The 22,952-nt window shown below is 40.9% G+C and overlaps 1 protein-coding gene across 50 annotated transcripts in view; it reads right to left on the bottom strand.

Annotated features, from left to right (window-relative positions):
• CLASP2 (cytoplasmic linker associated protein 2) overlaps window positions 1–22,952 on the bottom strand; it is a 121,101-nt gene that overhangs the window by 73,605 nt on the left and 24,544 nt on the right. For all 50 annotated transcript variants that reach the window (XM_083577585.1, XM_083577603.1, XM_083577595.1 and 47 more), the window contains one exon: window positions 22,185–22,255. In XM_083577585.1, the coding sequence (XP_083433711.1) occupies window positions 22,185–22,255 (71 nt within the window). The remainder of the gene's footprint in view (window positions 1–22,184; window positions 22,256–22,952) is intronic.

The following is a 22,952-nucleotide window of genomic DNA, read 5'->3' as shown; positions in this document are numbered from 1 at the left end:
CTCTGCACACATTCCAGCTTGTCAACACCATTCTTAAATTATGGTGCCCAGAACTGCACACAGTGTTCCAGGTGTGGTCTGACCAAGGCAGAATACTTCCCTTGATCTGGACACTATACTTCTGTTGATGCAGCCGGGAATAGCATTAGCTTTTTTTGCTGCTGAATCACACTGTTGACTCATGTTAAGCTTGTGCTCTACTAAGACCCTGAGATCCTTTTCACGTGCACTTCTGGTGTGCCCTACCTTATATTTAAGGAGCTGGTTATTCCTGCCTGAGCGTAGAACCTGGTACTGTTAAACATGTGTCCCTGAGCACCCACCCACCCATACATAGAAGTCTACAAATGTCACCATCACAAGTGTCCTTTTCAAGATCCTGAGCCTGGAAACACTCTGCAGCACTGAGACATTGCTTCTTCCATTGCAAACCGGATAAAATAAGCAACAGAACACAATTTCCGGAGTTTGCAATTATTACAGACTTACAGACACGCAGAGCAGGTACATCAGTAAGCCACACCAACAGTTAACAGGAGGGAAACCATTACTATTGCTGTATGAAAGGAGAGCAAAGGGTGCTAGGGATCTGGCAGGTGGTGAGAGAGGCCGAAATGCAATGAGGCAAACTCCAATTGCAAATGAGGCGGGGTTCAGTCACACAAGGGAAAGACAGACAATTAGGAGACAATAGAAAGAGAAAAAGTTGTACGTTTACTCTTGGGCAGTCATTATGGCCCGAGAATATGATCTTGGGGCCATTCTACAGTACAGCGGTACCTCGGGTTAAGTACTTAATTCGTTCTGGAGGTCCGTTCTTAACCTGAAACTGTTCTTAACCTGAAGCACCACTTTAGCTAAGGGGCCTCCTGCTGCTGCCGCACCGCCGGAGCACGATTTCTGAACTCATCCTGAAGCAAAGTTCTTAACCCGAGGTACTATTTCTGGGTTAGCGGAGTATGTAACCTGAAGCGTATGTAACCCGAGGTACCACTGTAATTATTTGTGAATAACCAGCCCTTCCACAAAACCAGGTTGCAGAGTATGCTCTATTCCCATACAGAATATAGTACAATATGGAACTGAAAGTAGGTACAGTGGAACCTCAGGTTGCAGGCATAATCCGTGACAGAGGCACACCTGCAACCTGCAGCGTTCACATCCTGCAGCGCCACGTCTGCGCAGGCACAATTTGGTGCTTCTGCACATGTGTGAGCGGTGAAACCCAGAAGTAACCCATTCCGGTACTTCCGGGTTTCCTGCGGTCCGCAACCCGAAAACACGTAACCTGAAGTGGCCGTAACATGAGGTCTGACTGTACATAACTTGTTGGATCCCCTTGAGCCCTGCAGTGTATGGTTGTCAAGAGATGCATTTTGAGTTCTACAGGAACTGTCCCAACTGGTGGAAAACCCCCTGAAGTATCTTAACAATGGGAAGCATGTATGTTCTCTCGAGTTTCTGACACAAAATGATGAACACTGAGGAGATAGAAAAGAGAAGCCGTGTAAGGGTAGATCTCTCCTGGCGAAGCTTCACCAAGACTGGGGTTGCTGGGCAGACACAATCAGCCTTAAAGGGAGGGATGAACAGTGTAAAAAAAGGGTGTGTGAGATCTGGATTATTTGAGCTTTCCCGCCACATCCCATTTAGGAATCTGCTCGCAAGTCTCCTTGCTATTGGTGCCAAGTGAAAAAGGTGGCAGTGGATGTCATGTGTAGGACTATCAATAATGTAATAATAATAATGTAAATATTGGGTGTGCTGGCAAAAGCCCTCGCTTGGCACAGGCACACGCAGAGTGAAGTCTTAGAAGCAAAGGCACTACCTAAACAAGCGGCAGTATTAAATTCATTCCAGATCTGTATTTCGTTCCAGATCTGTTACCTATCAGCATCGGGGATTCAGACATTTTGGCTTGGCAAGGTAGCCAGTCAGTCCTGCAATCCAGCCCCTTTCATAAGTCCTTTTTCATGCACGAAAATGCTAATGAACTTCCAACAATGAACATACATAAGTGCAGATCAGCAATCCAGGAATCTTCAAGACATCACCCAAAGCATTGAATTTGTGGATAGCGAAGCCTTGCATCCAACAGATGTGTCCAAATTCTTCAGGGGTGGAGTGAGGGTAGAACAGTGAAAGGGGTGATGGAAAATAGAGAGATGAAATTGTTTCACTATGTTCTGTCTTGCTTATAAAATGGTTGATTTTTTTCTTTAAAAAAGACTGTTTAATTACAAAGAATACAAGGATTGAAAAGTACAATTTGGTAATTATAGGGGAATGAAATCTGAAGACAAAAGAGGCAGCATGGGGAGGAAATATAACAAAATAGGGGAAATGGAATCTAATCAAGGAGTATAGTTTCCTTCTGACTGACAAAGAGGTTAGGAGGAGGAATTGACATAATATACAAGGGAAGAGTTGGAGTAAGAGAGAGATAAAGAGCTGAAACACTAAGAGAAAGGAACTAGACTACTGTGGAAATCAGAGTGCATACCTGGACCTCTCCAGAAGAAAAGCCAGAAGAGAAGTCTGCAAATATAACTAGAAGCTGAATTCTGACATAACTTTTAAAATATGTATTGGCTTGCTTAGGGAAATCGGTTTAACTAAATATACTCTGGGTTTATTTAGGCTGCTCAAGCTACTTAAAAGTGCCTTTTCCAAAACAGTAAAAGTTTTGTGTGGAGCAACAGTTAAGTAAACTGAGCTTATTGGGACTTTAATGTTTCTGAAGCCTTATTAAACTAAGTTAGAAGTGAAAGGACTCTTTAGTAGGAGGCAGCAGGGGCAGGGAAATATAAACTTGGTGGTAGCGGTGAAGAAACTTCACATCAAGATATCCTTCCTTTTTCAGCACCCCATGAGCAGTGTCAAGAGAGGGTCTTCCTTGAATTTTAAGTGCCCTGTACTCATGGAAAAGAATTCTGCGCAAGCTATGAGGCCAGAATACACAGGCAACAATTTATATAAACTTGCTTCCCTCCTTTCACTCAAATTCACAATAAAACTTAAAGAACAGCAGGGCTGTGTTTTCAGACAGTACACGTTTATCTAGGAATTTTATTCCAAGGCTCTCTGAAAAGATATTATTTACTTGATGGTAAAACCTTTTATTGATTGAAGCAATACATATGCCAAAAGAAATTTGGCAAACTACTGACATAAACAATAGCTGATTAATCACTACAATAATTCATGGCAAAGTAAACAGATGAGGAATTAAAAAGAACACACTACTGTATAACAAACTGAAATAAAGTAACTGGATGTGTGATTGTCCCTCAACCCAACAGATTAGCAGAAATTACTAGCTATGCAATACTTCTGCTTATTAGCAACCAAATACGGAATACCAAAAACATGAGTTGGCTTTTGCACTGGACATAATGCACTTGAGAACATTTGGCTGAATAAAATCAAAATGTTGTAATAATTACAACCGGCTTTGCTTGTTATATTGATTCATTTCAGAGATCAGGAAAGACATTACCTTCCCCAAACATTCGTTGCTTTCTAGGATTTTGTGTATGGCTGGCATACTTTAATCTACTGCCATGTCAAAAATTTTCAGATCAAATTTTCAGGGTGGATTCTAGAGCAGCCAGGCTAACAATAGATATTTTAGACTAGACAGGGCAGGTTCCTTGGTGGATCAATAAATAGGACAGGAATATGGTCATAAGTTACTGCTTTAGTTTCCTTTCTCCACACTCTCATTGCTAGGCAACTATAAGCAGCTAGACATGATGGGCTGGGGGAAAAGAAAATTATATAATGGAAAAGGGTAAACGAGCAGGCAGTGGCTGTCCAAGGCGGAGCCAGAAATAACTGTAAAGTGGAAAGACTGCTTTCATTGGATCCAATGCCAAAGAAGCAATCAATTCTCACTACTAATCAGTAACTTGTTAGGGACCTACATTGAAACCACTTTTACAGGCACATGTCAATGAATTCTGAGAAGCGGAGGTTGGCTGACTTCGAGCCCCTCCAGAGATTGCTGAATTCAAACCAGTGTTGGAAACTCAGATATAAAAGCTATTTGCCAAATGGCCCCTTAAGCCTAGGTTGCAGGTGCCGCAACAGGATGTCTAAGCGCCTAAAAAAAAGACTGAAAATGAATGAACTCCAGCTAAAATCCTACGCTTATTTTTCATCAATAAGTTGTTTATGTTTGATGTTTTTTATGTTTTTCTATGTGCTGGAAGCCACCCAGAGCAGCTGGGACAATATAATAATAATAATAATAATAATAATAATAATAATAATAATAATACAGTCTAGTCCTCATCTAAAGACTGCAAATAACAAAGCCATGCTTCCCTTGCCTGCCCCGCTAATATTCTTATGTGGATTTCCCCCCCAGTCTTCAGAGAGTGGCTGGAAATGGGTAGGCAGAAAAAGATCCTCCTTTCCCTCCACTTTGCAGACAAATTCCCAAACAGCCTCATCTAGCACCAAGGAGAGCAGTTGTGTGTGGAAAATGGCACCAGTAGGTATGTTAGCACCTGTGTAAGTAGTACAAACATGAAAACTTAACAACCCATTACGGAAAAGCAATGGAACTTTTGGGAATCAGGTGGTGGGGCAATGGGGAAGAAGACTGGGAAGGAATGCGCCCAGGAGAGTTGCTCCTGATCTTGAATTCTGTTATGGGGACTTTACGTTTTGGGCATTGACAGTGTTTCATCTCAATATTCAGTAGCTGTCCATGAGGCAGAACTCGAATTGACCCAGCAAGCGGTTAACCAGATGAATCACTCTGACACCTATTCAATGGGCACAAGGCACAACTCAGGGACACTTGATGCACCACCCTTCCTGAAGCTAAAAAGGGAGGCCACTTGGCAGTGTACTGAGTTCCACTGAAGAAGAGTGGCACGTCCACATAATAAAAACAAAATAAATATTCTGGAAGGACAAACGATTATTGAAATAACTGCAAGATATAAGCTATCAAACTACAGGCAATTCCTGGGCCTTTTTCAGCTGAGATGAATATGGCACAAAAAGCAGTAAGGAAAAAAGGAAAAGGACCCCTGGACAATTAAGTCCAGTCAAAGGCTACTATGGGGTGCGACACTCATCTCGCTTCAGGCCAAGAGAGCCGGCGTTTGTCCACAGACGGTTTTCCAGGTCATGTGGCCAGCATGACTAAACTGCTACTGGTGCAATGGAACACCATGGTGGAAGCCAGAGCGAATGGAAACACTGTTTACCTTCCCGCCGCAGCGATACCTATTTATCTACTTGCACTGGTGTGCTTTCAAACTGCTAGGTTGGCAGAAGCTGGAACAGAGCAACGGGCGCTTACCCCGTTGCACAGATTCAAACTGCCGACCTTCCGATGAGCAAGCCCAAGAGGCTCAGTGGTTTAGACCACAGTGCCACCCATTCCCAAAAAGCAGTACTGGCTGGGCATGAAGGATCATGACTTGGTACAGGGCTGTTAGCAGTACTTTGACCTCCCCACCCAAAGCACTGCTGACCGGCCACTATCACCTTAGATAAAAGTTATCAATTATATAGATTAAAGTTCCTCACTCAGACATCCACCAACAGCTCGGCCTAACCCATCAATACACAGCAAGTGTAGAGAGTCTAGAGGACAAGGTTCTCCCCGAAACACACACAGTTTTCTGGTCACCATTGGTCATACAGTTAAATAGTAAATTGCTTAAAGGATTAATTAGAGCAAGAAAGAGAGGTGTGTTGTTTTAAAATATTAATGCCTCCTAAAACCCAGCAGAGTCCAGTCCCCAAGCACCTCTCCGAGCAGTATGCTAGATCACTTGAAGGCTCCCTCTTCTTCACATGAAATGCAGTAGACTCAACATCATCCTCAATGTGTGGGACCTGTGTCTCTGTAATGATCACTTCATTACTTTCTTTCTTCAAACCCTGTATTGCTGCAGTAACAGCAAATGAGTAGTAGGAAGAGCTGTGTTATGCAGCATGTGAGAAGGGCAAGAGGGTAGAAGCTAGAGAGGGTACAAGCTACTCCTCACGTATGTGGGGATACATGCGCATAAGTGAAATTGTGTAAGGGGGAACACCCTCTAAATGCCCTCAATTCAAACATATCCACAACTAGAACTGAAGCTCTGAGGCCAGCAGGAGGCTGGAGGATGTGAGGGAAAGCAGCAGCTCCTGCTGTTGCACTACCCCGAACATCAGCTGTTCAGCAGGAAGGCTGAGCAGCGTAAACAAAGCCCCACTGCACCTCTGGTCTCTTTGGGACTTCCCCTACTCTCACTGACGAGCTCTGGACTCTCCAGCTCTATCCCACCATTTCCAGAGTTGAATTGAATTATTCAATTATTTCCCAGTGCTACGTGTATACTGTGTCACGCACAAGTCCATCATGTAGGGGGACACCTGTATCAAGGCAACTTTTGCTGAAGCATGTGTGCAAGTGAATGGGTGATTGGTTGGTCAGGTCCCCAAAGCAGTAATAGAATATTAACACAGGAAAATACAATAAACGTATACTGCAAAAGTACAATAAAAAGGATAAATATGGAGCAATAAAACACCAGTCACCAAATGCCCCCCCAATTCTACTTGATATACATTTGTGAGCTGAATTCATGCTCTCACGACAGATACAGCTCCCCAACATTCCACTTCTCACTTAAGAGACAGGTGAATGCACACGCACACCCATTAGCCCATGGGTAGGCAAACTAAGGCCCGGGGGCCGGATCTGGCCCAACTGCCTTCTAAATTGGGCCCCCGGAAAGTCCGGGAATCAGTGTGTTTTTACATGAGTAGAATGTGCCCTTTTATTTAAAATGCATTTCTAGGTTATTTTGGGGGCCTGACTGGTGTTTTTACATGAGCAGAATGTGTGCTTTTATTTAAAATGCATTTCTAGGTTATTTTGGGGGCCTGACTGGTGTTTTTACATGAGTAGAATGTGTGCTTTTATTTAAAATGCATTTCTGGGTTATTTGTGGGGCATAGAGGAAGAAGAAGAGTTTGGATTTGATATCCCGCTTTATCACTACCTGAAGGAGTCTCAAAGCGGCTGACATTCTCCTTTCCCTTCCTCCCCCACAACAAACACTCTGTGAGGTGAGTGGGGCTGAGAGACTTCAGAGAAGTGTGACTAGCCCTAGGTCACCCAGCAGCTGCAGGTGGAGGAGCGGAGACGCGAACCCGGTTCCCCAGATTATGAGTCTACCGCTCTTAACCACTACGCCACACTGGCTCTCATAGGAATTCATTCATTTTTTTCTTCAAAATATAGTCCGGCCCCCCCACAAGGTCTGAGGGACAGTGGACCAGCCCCCTGCTGAAAAAGTTTGCTGACCCCTGCCTTACCTGAATCTTTCACCTAAGAGCAAACCTATCCTGAGCATGGGGGAATGCTCACACCCTCATCACACCCAAAGCAGCAAACCCCAATTACTCTGGTTACACTCCTTTGCAGTAGGGAGAGGAAAGGGAGAAAGGAGGAAAGGTCAGGCAAGGTCTGCACCCACTTCCAAGTCATTATCTTCTCCTGGAGTGTCTAAGGCAATAATGTGGAGTACATCAAAATAGTATTTCAGCGGTACACCAAACTGTACCCATCACTGGATCACAATAGTGAGGTGCATAATAAGATACGTAAATGATGTTCCCCATCTCTTGCTCTCTTCAACAGCCCCCACCACACCCCCTTTTCACACAGTGCATAGACACCTCCTTGCAAGCCTCTAAGGAAAACTGCAACTGTAGGGGAAGACAATGATCGGGAACTTTCCTTCTATAAAAGGTAAAGGTAAAGGGAACCCCTGACCATTAGGTCCAGTCGTGGCCGACTCTGGGGTTGCGGCGCTCATCTCGCTTTATTGGCCGTCTATACGCTTCCTTAAATTCACCTCCCTTTGTGTTAAAGACATTGCAAAAATGGTTACAACAATACGTATTTAAAAGGAACTGAAGTATTTCTTTTATTATTGTGTTCATATCCCACTATTCCTCCAGGGAGCTCAAGGTAGCAAATAATGGTTCATTCTGCCCCTATTTTTATCCTTACAATAACCCCCAGGAGGCAGGTTAGGCTGAGAAACAGTGACTGGCCCAAAGTCACAGAGTGAGTTGTGTGGCTAAGTGGGGATTTGAACCCTGGTGTTTCAGGTGGTAGTCTAACATTCTAACTATTATATCACATTGGCACCATGTACATTTAAATACAGCTTTTTTAAAAAAGCAGACACTAAAAGATAACAAAGCAGCATTAAAATGTGTGAACCAGAGATTTAAACAACTTAATTTGCACCGAAATGCTTTTCTTATTAGTATTGCACAATTATTATTTTTTAAAAAATCATATTAAATACGAATTATATTAAGTACTCTTGGAAACAGCTTACAAAATATGGGTAGAATGTATTTACTGATTAACCCTTTTGCACATAATTCTTATAGGTCATGCAAAGAATGAAACGTAATCTTTGTTATTAGTTGCTTAGAAGGCTATGGGGTAAGCTATACACTTCCAGTCCACTGATTGCTATTAAGTGTTTCACTTTAGAATAATTTCGTCTTCCCTACAGCAAGTGCTGCCATTTTGTAAAGGAACTTGCTTTCTATTATCTCACACCCATCATTGTTACTGTTGCATGTACAGTAAAGTGCTTTAAAAGCTTCCCGCCGTAAGACCTGATCATTAACAGTCCTGACAAAAAGAAACAATTATGATTTAGTGTTAAAGGACACTCCTGAATCTTATTGAATAAACTTCCTGGGATACTATCCTGAGCGATATTGAGGAAGGAAGCTTACACAGCGATAATAAATTATCTTACACAAAGCTGAGACAACTACTTGTGAAAAGCTAACTACAAAAAGCTTGGTAGTTCTTATACGTCAAGAACTTGCACTTTGCAAAAAGTGCACACGTGCACGCAATGAAATGTCAATAAAAAGCTACAACTATTTTGCCACTATTAAAAGGTAAATTGTAAGATACACCCTCAGTCCTGGAGAACCTTTATTGCAAGAATGAACCCCAAAGCTTGCAGTTCTGATGCAGACCACGCACTGAGAGCCACTTAATGTGATGCACGCCTTTTCTTTAATGGGAGGAAGCGAACAGAGACTACTGCATCCTTAGCAAGTGTGTTAGCTTTGCATCAGTTTGGATAATCTGAGAAACCAGATGCAAAGTGCAGGTATTTTCATGTCTGCAACCATCTTTTAATTCTAGGCGCTAAAGTAATTCAATAGTCAGTCACTCCTCTATAAAAACTTTAATATTAGGCTGTTCTTTACAGCTGTGTTCACACCAAATACTTTGTGTTAAAATATGGAGAGGTATATTACCCACACCACAAGCAAGCTATTATAAGATCTCTTCAGTCACATTAACTTTCATACCTCAGGTAGAACACATAAAAGGGCATTTTGAAGTAAGAGGATATAAGCGTTAAGAGTCTATTTGATTTGAGAAGAGGCATTGTGTGGGATAGCACATTCTTGGGGGATAGTGACAATCTTCCTACAAGGAGTCATCTGCATCTGACTGTTCCAAATCATCTGCATTCCCTCCACTTGTATGCAGACTGAGCATTCCACACCTCCATAGGTGTGTTCAGTATGTTCTCCAGTCAAATCCACGATAAAGGGCTAATAAAAAAAGGAAAAACAGATCTTGTTTACCCTTGCTGGCTGGTTTTTTAATATATATATATATATATATATATATATATATATATATATATATATTTGCACACAGATCTAGTTAAGGGTTTGAGACTACCCCATTACATCTCAGAAATGGGAAACATAGCTCAAGAGGAAAATGTTTCCTCCATCCAAGGAAACATATACATTCCCTTCCTTATCCCACTTTCTTGCATTTGCAATTTAGCAGCTACTTGAACTATGGGAACAGAGGTGCCAGAGAAGCTGTCCAGCAATTACTCTACTTTTCTTGCTTCTCTGAGAGACTGGAACAGGCCTCGGGGCTTTGTGGTCTTCCTCTCTAAAGAGATAAATGCATGAACTGGGAGACCACTTTATCCAAACATGACATTCCTCTAATCCTGGACAATGAAACAGACTTTCCTTTAAGTTTCAGCATCTAGGAATAAAGGAGGTTGCACATTCAGATAAATTTGATCTCCCAATTTCAACAAGCACAGAGGGAAGCAAATACCTGAACAGTCTCTGAACCACACATTTATTTAGGCATCTCTAATTTGGTTTGGTAGTAATCTCACATGGAAAAGTCCCACAGCAAATACTTTTGGGGCAAACTCTTGCCTATAGGTATCTTCAGTTCACAGAGGTCAACATTTTGCAGTCACCTTGGTGCAACAGAAAATTTGCAAAACATTTAAATCGACTGCCTTTAGTTTGTTAGCAGCTGAGAAAACAAGTTTGCATTTCATATATGTAAAACCATTTTGGAACTTGGCAGAGATGGTTGGTCACTGTCATGCCACTGCTTAACAGGTTTCTTAATAAAGATATCAGAAGCATTATATAGTTTATTGCTTCAGCAGTTCTGTCTTGGAGATTTATCCACTTGGCTGACATCATTTTGCTAAATCCTTCCTTGAAATGTAGATTTCCAAGGAGATTATGCATGCTCAGGAAGGTGCTGGTTCTAGCAAATTCATAACTGTTGTTCTTCCAAGAGGCGAGGCTCAATTGAAATAACAACAAAGGGAATTCAAAAAAGTTATGAATTTGCTAGAATCAGCAGCTCCCTGAGCATGCATAACGGCCTTCACTGCACCAAAAAAGTGGACACTTTAGAAACACATATTTATCAGCAATATGAATACTATAAGGCAAGTTCATGGCTGAGGTCTCCTGCGCCAATACTGATAGGCATGAACTGCTCTTAAGTGACACATCAAAATGTTGGTTTCAATTCAAGGCACTTGGTTGTGTCTTCCTACCTCTGGCTACTGGCTCTTCAAGCAGACTGATCCATCATGCAAGAATTTTCCCAATCTTAATCCACAATTTAGTTTTCAAAAATGTTTGTGAATAATTGTTTTTACTTTTAACATAATAGGTCTTATAACCAACTGAAGGCATTTCAATCTCTCTGTCGCAGTCAATAAGAATTGTATGGGCAACACCTAGCAAATAAGACTTGGCAAATGACCCAAAGCAACCCCATAATATATTGTACTTTTATGTTGTAAACTGCCCTGAGATCTACTGGTATAGGGCGGTATACAAATTTAATAAATAAATAATTAAAATAAATTATAAACGCAAAAACTAGGGGTTAGATTCAACTAGCCTAGTGCACTAGAACTCCTGCTAGCACAACAGGGCTTTCCCCTTCCTCCTTTCCATGCTCCAGAACAGTGCATGGTGGGGTAGAGGGGAAATATTGTTTTGCCCACCAAGCAGAAATGCTTCCACTGGGGCAGAATGATCAAATCAGTGTGATGTTGAATTTCACCTTTGCCTTTATCAGCATTTTTTATAACATAACCACTGAGTATTAAAGAGTTGGTCTCAGTCCAATTTAAAAAATGGGCAAGGATGCACATCACAACCCCCCCACCACCACAATAGCTGCAACTTAACTGGCTGTCTTTACAGGCTTTCCAAAAACTGGATTTCAGTAAGCAGGAATTGGTATTTCAGAACACACAGAAACTTTTTAAAAATATACAGTCTACCACAAGTAGACAATTTTTTTTAAAAAAATCTAGTTAATAGAGATTAATTAAGTAAACACTCTTAAGTTTACTTATGTCATGTAACATTATACTTAACTGATGCGTTCTGGACTCCAACAAAGTAAGTCACACAAGGCCAGTCATGACTAACAAGTCTCATTGATTTCAATGGGGCTAAAGGATGACTAACTAGCCTGCAAAAAGTCTTGATATCCCAGCCTGTATCAATTATTTTGTATTACTTCATCTTTTTTCTTGCGATGTATTTTTCAACTGGCTCTTTAAAAAATGGGGCTTGATTTTAAAGGGTTCACTATAACCAAAGCTACTTAGTATGGGAATTTACTTTTCTTCTTATTAAACTCTGCTTTTCAAAGCATGAGGCAATCTGGCATCCTCCTCTAACCTTGTATATCAAAACCAGCCTCTCACCTGGTATACGTTAAGTCAGACTCTTTTTGCGCAGCAGTGAATGGTACGTCTCTCACTTTTGGGTTTAAATATATTTTGGAAATGTTTTTTTTAAAGTTGTGACTATTTCACATAAATGGATCTCCACATAAAGTAGGATGTTAAGTGACCATGTGGAGCCTTTACTACCACAAAACTATGCAGACAAATGAAGTCTCAAGGAACATTAATTCTGGTTAAAATTTAAGAGTTTATAACAGACCCTCCAACCCTGGGGGAAAATAGGCATTTACAGTGGACATTATACTCAACTAAAGGATTACCAATTACAAGGGGCAACCACAAGAACAGGGAACTAAGGGGTGGACATAGACCTGACTCTAGCAAAGAGGAGTATCCTAAGTGGAATTCCCACTGGTGGAGGGGAAGACAAATTTTGAGGATTTCCCTCTCCCAGTACAAGCCCCAGGGCTACTTTGTGCAGTGCTTGAGGGTTGGGGAACCCTCCTAAGCAGCATGGGTGTGGGGGCTGAAGGAGGAAGGGACAATCCATAGGCAAGATCCCTGCACTGGATCAAAAACCTGCTGCATATTCAAGGAACATTCACCGTATTTTTTGCACCATAACACTCACTTTTTCCCTCCTAGAAAGTAAGGGGAAATGTCTGCGTGTTATGGAGGAAATGCCTACGGGTGGCATGCCTACGGATTTTCCTCCTCTAAAAACTACGTGCGTGTTATGGTCGGGTGCGTGTTATAGAGCGAAAAATATGGGTATGTCAGTGGAAGTCAGAAGATGAAGTTTGCATCAAACCCTAGGTCTCTAGTTTTGTTGGCTTTTTTTAAAGGTGGGGGAATCTGGCCTCCTCCCAAGCAAAATTCTCTACCCTGCCCTCACTCTGAACAAAGACACAAAGAGCCCTGATGGAAATGCAAATTTCCTTCTTCTCTCCCTCCCCCCTTCAAATTAATCACTTGATAAGCAGAGAAGGGAGAATTAACTACTTCTCCTCACTGCCTGTGAGTATTTGCTTCTGCAGGAGTGTGAGAGTGTGTGAGGTGCATAGCTTCTTTTGGCCTACCCAACATGCGCCCCAAAGAGTTTGCCATGGATCACATCCACTAAGTTTAGCCACCCCCATTTTAAGGAACACATCTAAGGAAAAAAATAACGGGCGTGCTTTTTCACAAACTACCCGGCTTCGTAAAATGACATCTAGAAATCTTGAGTGACAAATCACCACCTTGCAGCGACCTTATTGATTCATCAGCCATTGCCTCTAAAACTATGTTTTATTGCATTTCAGCCTTGTATTAAAGCACGAGTCTGTTAGCCACAAGTGTTGAGGAGCTATACATCTGCATATGTACTGTATGTGTGTGGGTGCTCTATCCCTCCTCCATACTCAGCTTAGAAGCCAAATGGGCTAACTAGATAATGTAAGCCCTCTCCTTCACAGCAAGCATAGCAATGCAGCACACTGCTACAGAAGGGTCAGGGCACTCTGTGCCTCCACTGCAAGCCCCCAGCAGGCGATATTTTTTAAAAAGATAATTTACCGGCGAATTAGTTATGGGCTTAGTTACAAAGTTGGTTTGACTTGATGCCGGTTGTCAACTTCCCAACAATCATTTATTGAAATCATCAGCCAGAAAAGTTGTAAAAGAAGGTGAAGGGACCCCTGACCATTAGGTCCAGTCATGGATGACTCTGGGGTTGCGGCGCTCATCTCACTTTATTGGCTAAGGGAGCCGGCGTACAGCTTCCGGGTCATGTGGCCAGCATGACTAAGCCACTTCTGGCAAACCAGAGCAGCGCACGGAAACGCTGTTTACCTTCCCGCCGGTGTGGTACCTATTTATCTACTTGCACTTCATGCTTTCGAAGTGCTAGGTTGGCAGGAGCAGGGACAGAGCAACGGAGCTCACCCCGTTGCAGGGATTTGAACCTCCGACCTTCTGATCAGCAAGTCCTAGGCTCTGTGGTTTAACCCACAGTGCCATCCACGTCCCTTCCATACACACAAAAAATCTTACAAACCAATAAAAATAACACAATACTTTCTGGCAATCATCAATTTTACAGCCAGATAGCTTAGTCAGTAGAGCATGAGACTCTTAATCTCAGGGTTGCGAGTTCAATCGCCACATTGGGTGAAAGATTCCTGCACTGCAGGGGGTTGGACTAGATCAGGGGTTGGCAACGTGCAGCCCATGGGCCAGATGCGGTCCATGAAGACAGCTTTACCGGCCCACAAGTCGCCCTCGAACCGAGCTGCCCACTTGACGAGTCCCCTGCGCGCTGTGACTCGCTGAGCGGCACTGGAAATTACGTCTGCGCATGTCTGCGGCGCTGGAAATAGCGTCTGGGCATGTGCAGAAGCGATTCCCGGCACCGCAGACATGCACAGACACGATTTCCGGTGTAACGCTGCGCCGGTCCCTCTTATTTTTATTTTGGAGGGGAATGGCAGGATCTTCCTTCACCCGTGGAGAGGCTTTTCTGAATGCGTATGTGTGTGCGCGTGCTCAACTGTGCACTGCGCATGTGTGATTGAGAGAGATGCACCTGGAGAGAGACCCAAGTTTGTGTGGCACACAGGGGGGAGCAGCATCTGGGAACAGCAACAACTGTACTCTTTAAGTCTAAGTTATGTCACACCCCTCATGACGGTCATCCTGTGCCTGGCGCCCACAGCACTTTCTCAAAATTCAGAATATGCCTACTGTTCCAAAAAGGTTGGCAACCTCTGCTCAAGATGATGATCAACAAACACGGACTCTCAAGCCCCTGCCCCTTTTGTGTATAGCTTTCTTAATCACACCTGTTTTACCATTTTTAAAGTGTTTTAAGTTGTCTCAGTCCAGAAGACTATTCAAATGTAGATATTATGCAAATTAGGGAAACTAATCCAACCAAAAACATGGAAAGAATTTTAGAACATTTCAATTGACAACAACAGTGAGGACAGCTTCATGTATTCTATGATTAAATGCCTAAAAGTCTATAAATTCAGTTTTAAATGGAACTCTTTTGTCTGCAATACAAGTTCAACAAATTTGAGTTGAACTTTAAATTACATTCTAAATTACTGGTTGAGACTATCTTTCTTCCCGAGCGGCCTTGCTCCCCTGACTATTAAGGACAATTTCCAATCGACATGGAAACAAGCAGTGAAAAATATAATAACAACTCTAGGCTTCAACCCACAGATTTTACTTGACATGGGGTATGAACAAGCTAAAAAAAACATTAAACAGCGTGAGGAAGACACAGAACATCAAGCAGACCTAGCCAGGTCCCCAAAATTTCTAATCAGTGAAACCAGTAGATACCTCAACTCCCAAATGCCATATATAACCAACCTTGAAATCTTAAAACAGCGAAGGGCTTTCACTCTGGCCCATTGTCAGACCCTCCCCATAGCCATTCAGAAAGGCCGTTATAGGAAGACGCCATATGAGGAGAGGAAATGCCCATGTGGTTCTGGGCAGCAGGAAACAACGGAACATGCCTTTTCCCATTCCCAGTACTATGTAGACATACGAGCCAGGTTTATCCTGCTATCCTGCACAAATTCCCAGGACATACAGAACAACTCAACATCTCCCTACCACTCCAGAATGAAAACCCAGATGTTACATACTCAGTTGCTAGATTTTGCGATTCCATGATGGATATTCGCGGAGGAATGGTTTGTGCTGCAAACCAGTCCTAAACTGAAGGCCCATATTGCAAGACGGTTATTCCCCCAAGCTCCACCCCTTATAGTTGTTTTAACTGCGTGTCTTTTAGTCCTTATCTGTTTTAATCTGTTTTAGTCCTTATCAGTTCTTATTCATCAATTATCTGTGTTTAATCTCATACTCTATTCACATGTTTTATCCTATGCTTGTTTCTTTGTTCTTATTTTCTTTAACAATTACCTGTTTAAATCCTAACTGCTATTTTACTCATATGTTTCTCTTATGCTGGTCTGTGACTGTAATAAAGTTTATTCATTCATTCATTCATTCAATTTGTTGTTTGTACAAAATGGATCCCCCCCCCCCGTTAAATTCACTTGCATTTATTACCATTAAACACTACATGTGCCTGTTTTCTAATGAATAACTTCATTTAAAATTTTCTTCATCAGGAATTAACTTGCCTAAGCCTTCTCAACAAATCTGGATTGAATGTACTTTTTAAAATAGTCTTTCAAGTTTGACATTATACTGGCAAAAGCCAAGGAAGAATCTTATTAACGTACTTACTTTTAACAAAATAGCAACACACTGAAAAATCATTGAATTAAAATAGTATGATCTTGGGCCTACATGATAGTAGTACGCAGCAATTATGTTAGATACAGACTGAGAGCCTTAATCTGGTTAACAAGGGATATAACTTTATCCTCTTCAAGGAGCACCTTACACACAAAAAGTCTACTGCCCAGAACTGTTGTCTGCCAGCTTCACACAGCACCAACGTAATATGATTTGAAGGTATCTGAATATTTCTAACAAACACTCATATATTTTCAAGCAGAAAAAGAAATGCATTGCTCTGGAACCTTCCAAAATAATATGAGGGAACAAATTTCAAAGAAAAGCTTCAGAGTTCCATCTATAGAATCACCTATGCTTCTACCTCTCATAATGGAAAATTAAGGTTCAAATTCAGTGGTTTTAAACAGAAAAACTGTTAAGAACAGAAACAATTTCCCATATATCTGAATTATTGGTACGCTTAAGGTAAGGTTCAGTCAGACGCAAGTCTTCATTCATTCTGCTAGCAAAAGTAGAAATTCTAAAAGTCACATTTTAAAAGGGATCCAAATAGCCTGCAAGTGGAACACTTTGGCTTGTGCATGGAGGTCTCCAGATTTCTCCCACTAGCTGCAGCCCTTTGCACATCTCATGCCTTTCCAGAGGGTCCCTCAACAAGCAGAAATAGCTTGGGGTCATACCTGATTGCACTGAGGAGACAGAAAAATCCTGATGCCCGAGTGAAACTTTGCTTTTGTCTCTTTGCAACCAAGTCAATATATCCAGGTAACTAAATCATCTACAAACTAGATTATCTACAACATACAGTATTATTTTTGATTGTATTTTCTTTCTCATGACATTGTTCAACTTTGCTATCAAGAGTGAATATCCCCTAGATGTGGTGAATGGTGGATTTAAGCAAGAAAAAGCTGCTAGATCATCCTACACAATCCTAATTGGATCTGACATTTTATGCAAAGCTTCTCCATACCAGTGTCAGTTGACAATGCTATTTTTTAGTACTTCTGCTAGTGATAAAAAAAGGTGAGTAGACATGTTTGGGGGGGGGGGAATCTAACAGAATTTTAGACATGTTGAAAAATCTCATTTTCAGACAATTTCAATTATACAGACATATTTGAATTTATGAAGAAGTGGCACTTAAAACTTTTAAAGCTAACCATTTCCAAAGTTTGTCTAACTACACATATCAATGGTATAGGATTATGCAAACATCTTAAGAACTACAAAATACTCAGTCTAAGCTATTGTCTAATTTCCAATGGATTAGAACACAGACATCATAGGAATGCACTGTAGAAGAATGCCTTATTTTACACCTAGATATGTATGGCTATTATCTATAAGTAATTACATCTTTCTTTTTAGCTTTCTTTCAGTTTCCTAACTCCTGCTGAAAGATATACCTTGAATAAATTATCTGAGCTGCTATTACTAAATATAAACTCCAAGACAAAGTCAATGCCCTAGACATTAATTTGCTGCCCCATATATTATCAAGTTCTATAAAGGTCAAATAACCCTGTAAGGTGATATTTTAGGAGCATTTGTGCAAATCATAAAGTATCTCCAAAAGAAAACATGCAGAAGAACCCTAGTATGATTAGTTACAATGCCATCTTTAAAAAGCAAAACATTACAAATACACAATTCTAAAGCAAAGCAAAGCAAAACAAAACAAAAAAATTGGCATTAGGGCTCTTCAATCCTCTAGGCAGATTGTTCAAGGATGGTAGCAATGGCAAGCTCATGTATAACGTCAATCTGACAGATGCTAAGACTTAAGTATCTTTAATACAGACAAAGGTTTAAAAAACATAACCCTGCATTTTCTTCAAATAATGACTTTGTACAGCAAAGTATATAGACTTTCTCACTGCTGATACAGAGAGGGCATGTCCTCCTCATAGACACATAAAACCATTGGATATAGGGCTGGCAGACAATTCTATGTCTACTCTTATTGTTGCTTAAAGCAAATTTAAATTTCAGAGCTCTTAAAGCTATACAGTAAATGAATCTTGGTGTAACACAAATATGGGCTTAACATAGCAAGGTTGTTTCAACATTCAAACGCACACAAGCTAAGTCTAATTGACAACAAAAACAAGGCTGTACTCACCATCCCCAACAGCCATTACACAGTTGCAATGCTACCAGGAGCTTTTTCCAAGGATATAACTTCAATCTGAGTGACTATAAGTGCCTGCGCCACTCTCAATCCAGTGCAGCGTGAAGACGACAGAGCGCTGTGTGACCCAGTCAGATCTGCAGTTCTCTACTGCAACCAGCAACAGCTGCTACACCACTTCAAAATAAAGGTCCTGCTTCTTGCAGGAAGCTCCTTCTATCCATTATAACCAGCCTCTCTCCTGCTTAAACCTAATAACACACTTGCCGGTACAGGAAGGAAAAAAATCCTTCCCTAGCTGTCTGCCTTTTTCTTTAAAGGTATTGCTCACATGCAATGAAGGTTATTCGACAGGGACTTTTAATGCAGTCATCAAAACACAAGGCATGCGTCCAGTAATCATTTTCTGCTTCCATTCCCTAAGGATTCATGTGTAATCAGCAATGAGCACATGACCAAATGATTATCTGATTTGCATAGCTATGAACAGAAGATGTGTCATATTCTTCTTTGGCCTTTATTTTTTTGCTGCCTTCTCAATCTCTCATTGTGTTCAGCCATCACTGGTTGCTGTAAACAAATCACGTCAAAGGCAGACCTTCAAAGGCTTTTCTATTCAAAGAAAGACATGCCACTTAATGAAGATTGCTCCTGGTAAAGACAGTGACAAAACCCAAGCTAGCCACATTATCCCAGGCAAAAAGGCAGTGTACTTCACATCTGAGCCACACACAAGAGTCAAGGCAAGCACTTCTCAAAAGGATTTTTTAAAACTGACAAAGCAATATGGTAACACATAGATTAGCAAAGTATAGATTAGCAAATTCATTTCAGTGAAACCGTTTGCTGCTGCAAGGAAATCCTTGCAACAGCAAATGGTTTTACTGAAATGATTTTTTAAACCAAATATTCACAAACAGAAATGTTTCTGTTCTCCCCCTTTAAACTGGAAAGGGCTATAGATCGTTTAACTATGAATGGTAGAGACAGACTGCTGGAATTTGATTAGTCTGTCATCATGGTTAGAGTATTGGACTAGGACCACAGAGACTCATATTTAAATTCCTGCTTAGCCACAAAGCTAACTGGGTGGACTTCTAGAGTACTGTGAGTCCTGGAAGACCTGCTCCCTGTTTCGCAGGTCTTTATCACCTGACCTGGGAGGGCGAGCCCTGACTGAACCCAGATTTTAGTTTTTAGGGGTTTTGTTGTCGTTTTTTTTGATAAAAAATTCAACACTGGAAAGTGGATAGTGAACATGCTGGATGAAAGACCCTCCCAAACCTATTTTTGACTTGCAATGTTTTAAAGTACTCAACTGCAATTAGTTTCCTACTGTGTAAATAAGGTTGAACACATCAGCCCACGCATTTACAGCTAAAAGGAGTGTAATATCTAGAACCAGTAAAAGTATTAATCCCAAACAACGACCTTGGTTCCCTGATTACTATTTGGAAATTTGTATTTGTGTATATTATTCATAGTGTAATGACTGTAATGAAGTAACATAATTTACAAACTGCGAGTCATCGTCCCATCCCCCCTGGTGACATTTGCATGGTAACCATCTCAAATGGAGAAAAGATGTTGAGCAATGAAAAATGTATGAGACCCAAACAAGTGAGAAATATATGTGGTTCAACCGCACATGTACTTTGTGTCATTTGTTTGAAGTGATGCAATCCTAAACACCACTTTAACATTATGTTTCAAGTCTCCGGCAAAGAAAGTTTCATGTGTGCCTTCCCCCCCCCATTTATAAAATGGGCCATTATGAGAACAGATAAGCTGTTGCACTTGGATGACTGCAAAACCCATTCAGACCATTCTGGTGTTTCTTGTTATTGTGAAAAAGGTACAAACGCTGAAAACTTCAGCCGTTTAAAATATAATGTAGGGATCCTCTTAAATCCTGTAGAAGAAACAGCATTTACAGAACTCAGCCTCCCAGAAAAGGAATTCAATGGGCTCTGCTGCTGACTGCAATATCTGTTTCCATGGAAATGGTTGCTCATTTGCTAATAAATAGGGGAAGCTTAGCACACCTCTTGTTTGCAATACCACATGAGAGAGACAGCTGATAGCAGTCTTAAGACTTGAGAGTAGCTGACAGCCACATCAGAAGTGTTATGCAGCACAAATGCCACGCAATATAGAGATCTAGATACTGAAGGTATTTTTATAGGTTAGATACCTGCGTAGACTTGCAACTGAAATGCCATTTTGTACCTACTGTGTGGTTATGTAAGATGAAGAGAAAAAGAAAAGAAACCACAACAGTAACTGTGCTTCCCCACGCCATAAGGCTATGGTTTAGCCACCATAGAAAAAACATTATTAGAATGATACCCACAGACTGAAGGCAGTTGGGAGTCAAAATAAAGACTTTAACCTTATCTGCAAACATATTTGTTCGTAAGAATGGTTTACATACATAATTGGAATAATGGCAGAGAAGCTTGCTCGCAGAAGATAAAAGGGGAGATTTTATGAACGGAGTGTGCTAGGAATGTAAAAATCCCTGTTCAAAGAAGCCATCACTGAATCTCATGCAGATATTCTCAACAGGGTGTGAAGTAAGAATAATTTCTTAGAGGCAAAGTCTTAATTCGGGGATACGGCACTTGTGGCCCTCCAGATGCTGCTGAACTCCAAATCTATCATCCTCAGCTAGCCTGGCCAATTGCCAGAGATAATGGGAATCTTAGCTCAACAACATCCAGAGGGCCATGGGCTCACCAGTCCTGATTTAAGTGAACAGTGTATGGTAATGCAATCAAAAATAGCTAAAGAAGTACATCTGTACTGGAAGGGTTGGAAACACAAGCAATAAGCAGTAGGAATACATCTCACACATGAATGGCTGCAATATAAATACTGAAAGCAAATGAAAAGTCTCTCAGTCCACAAGTGAAACGCTAGAATGAAAATGCATGTTCAACATGCCAAATTTGCACACCACAGACAGGAATCCAACTGCACCCACTGCGCTCCCAGGTGACCTTTTGATCTAGCGGACGCCTCTGCTAACCAAGAGGTGACTGTGGCCAATTTGCCCTTCCATACTCAGCAATTGACAGCACCATCCATGCTGTTCTGGAAGCCGCCAATTTTCAGAGAGTGCGGAAAAGAGGGAAATCACAAAAATTGCCTCTCTTCTTCAGACAGAGAAGATGTGTGTTGAAACAAAAGCCCTTCCATTAAATCAAGGGCACCAGTTGGGATTCTACACTATGTAAACCATGAAAAACTCATAAAGAAATGCATATCGTATATTCCTAGACAAACTGATCAATATGTAATAAACAAATAAGTAACAAGAGACCAACAAAGACAACAAAATCTAACAACTCTCAAAAGAAGCCAGAGGCTGAGAGCAAACAGGGACAGACAACTGTTTTCCAATACAGTTTCCTAAACCCAGACCTAGGTCACATTTGCTTCCCATACTGCTTTAACAGTTCCGAGGTGCTCATGTTAAACAGTGCCATTACTTCCTTCTCAAAATTGCATAGTACTAACTAGTTAGATGCTATAAAACAAACATTAATACCATACATTTGGAAAACCTAAATCCATATCTAACTTTTGCCATATTTAACTAAGCCTAACCTTAGTTGCAGAAATGCTAAAGACAACTCATACATGTCAAGCAGCTTATAATAGTCTAAATTCAACTTTTTATATATCCATGTCAACATACACTATTGGATACTCACCACTGAAGTTGCTTGAAATCATATTGCCACCGTTTTTCACTTCATCAAATTTCATAAATATTGTTTGTAACCTAAGAATATGAACAAATATATATAAATAAAAACACACATATCATTCCTTTTTCAAATCAAATATTTTAAATTACAATTTTAACAAATCCTGATTTTTTCTAGGACTCAAATCCCAGTTTCTAGAAAACCCAATGATGTCACAAATACAAATCATCAAGCTAAGCTGGTGATCACAATTCACAATGTTATGTTTGAGTCATGTTCTAGTGTGTATTTTATTAAGACTACAGCAGGAAGAGAAACCATATTTAAATGCAGTTTTGCAGTCAATATGCATCAGTCAGGCACACAACCCCTTTCTCCCTACCATGGTCAGAATCTCTCTTCACAATTAACTGCAAAACATACTCACATCTATTTAGAGTTCACCCATCTATTTCTTGGTTTCTGTTAGAGTTATTTTCCCTTTGGTTCTGTCCAATATTCTTTTTCTCCTGCTAGTTTGTCTCATTCTTCTACATATCCAAGCCATTTTAGCCTCTGTGTCCTATTTTCAGCAACTAATGTTGGCTGGTTTCCTGGTGCTTGCTGTTCCTAGAGCTTTCTAATCCTCCAGATGTTAGATTTGCTAATTCTTTTTACGTAGCCCATAATCCATTACCCTGTTTTATTATTTAAGATCCATAACCCAACTTTCAGAGTTACACATCCTCTGCAAGTCCTATTATAAATCTTTAAATTTCAAAATGTACAAAG

Source organism: Podarcis filfolensis (assembly GCF_964270895.1).
Source record: "Podarcis filfolensis genome assembly, chromosome: 12".
Taxonomy (NCBI): domain Eukaryota; kingdom Metazoa; phylum Chordata; class Lepidosauria; order Squamata; family Lacertidae; genus Podarcis; species Podarcis filfolensis.
Note: the sequence above shows the minus strand (reverse complement) of the source record. Positions and strands in the feature narration are given on the sequence as shown.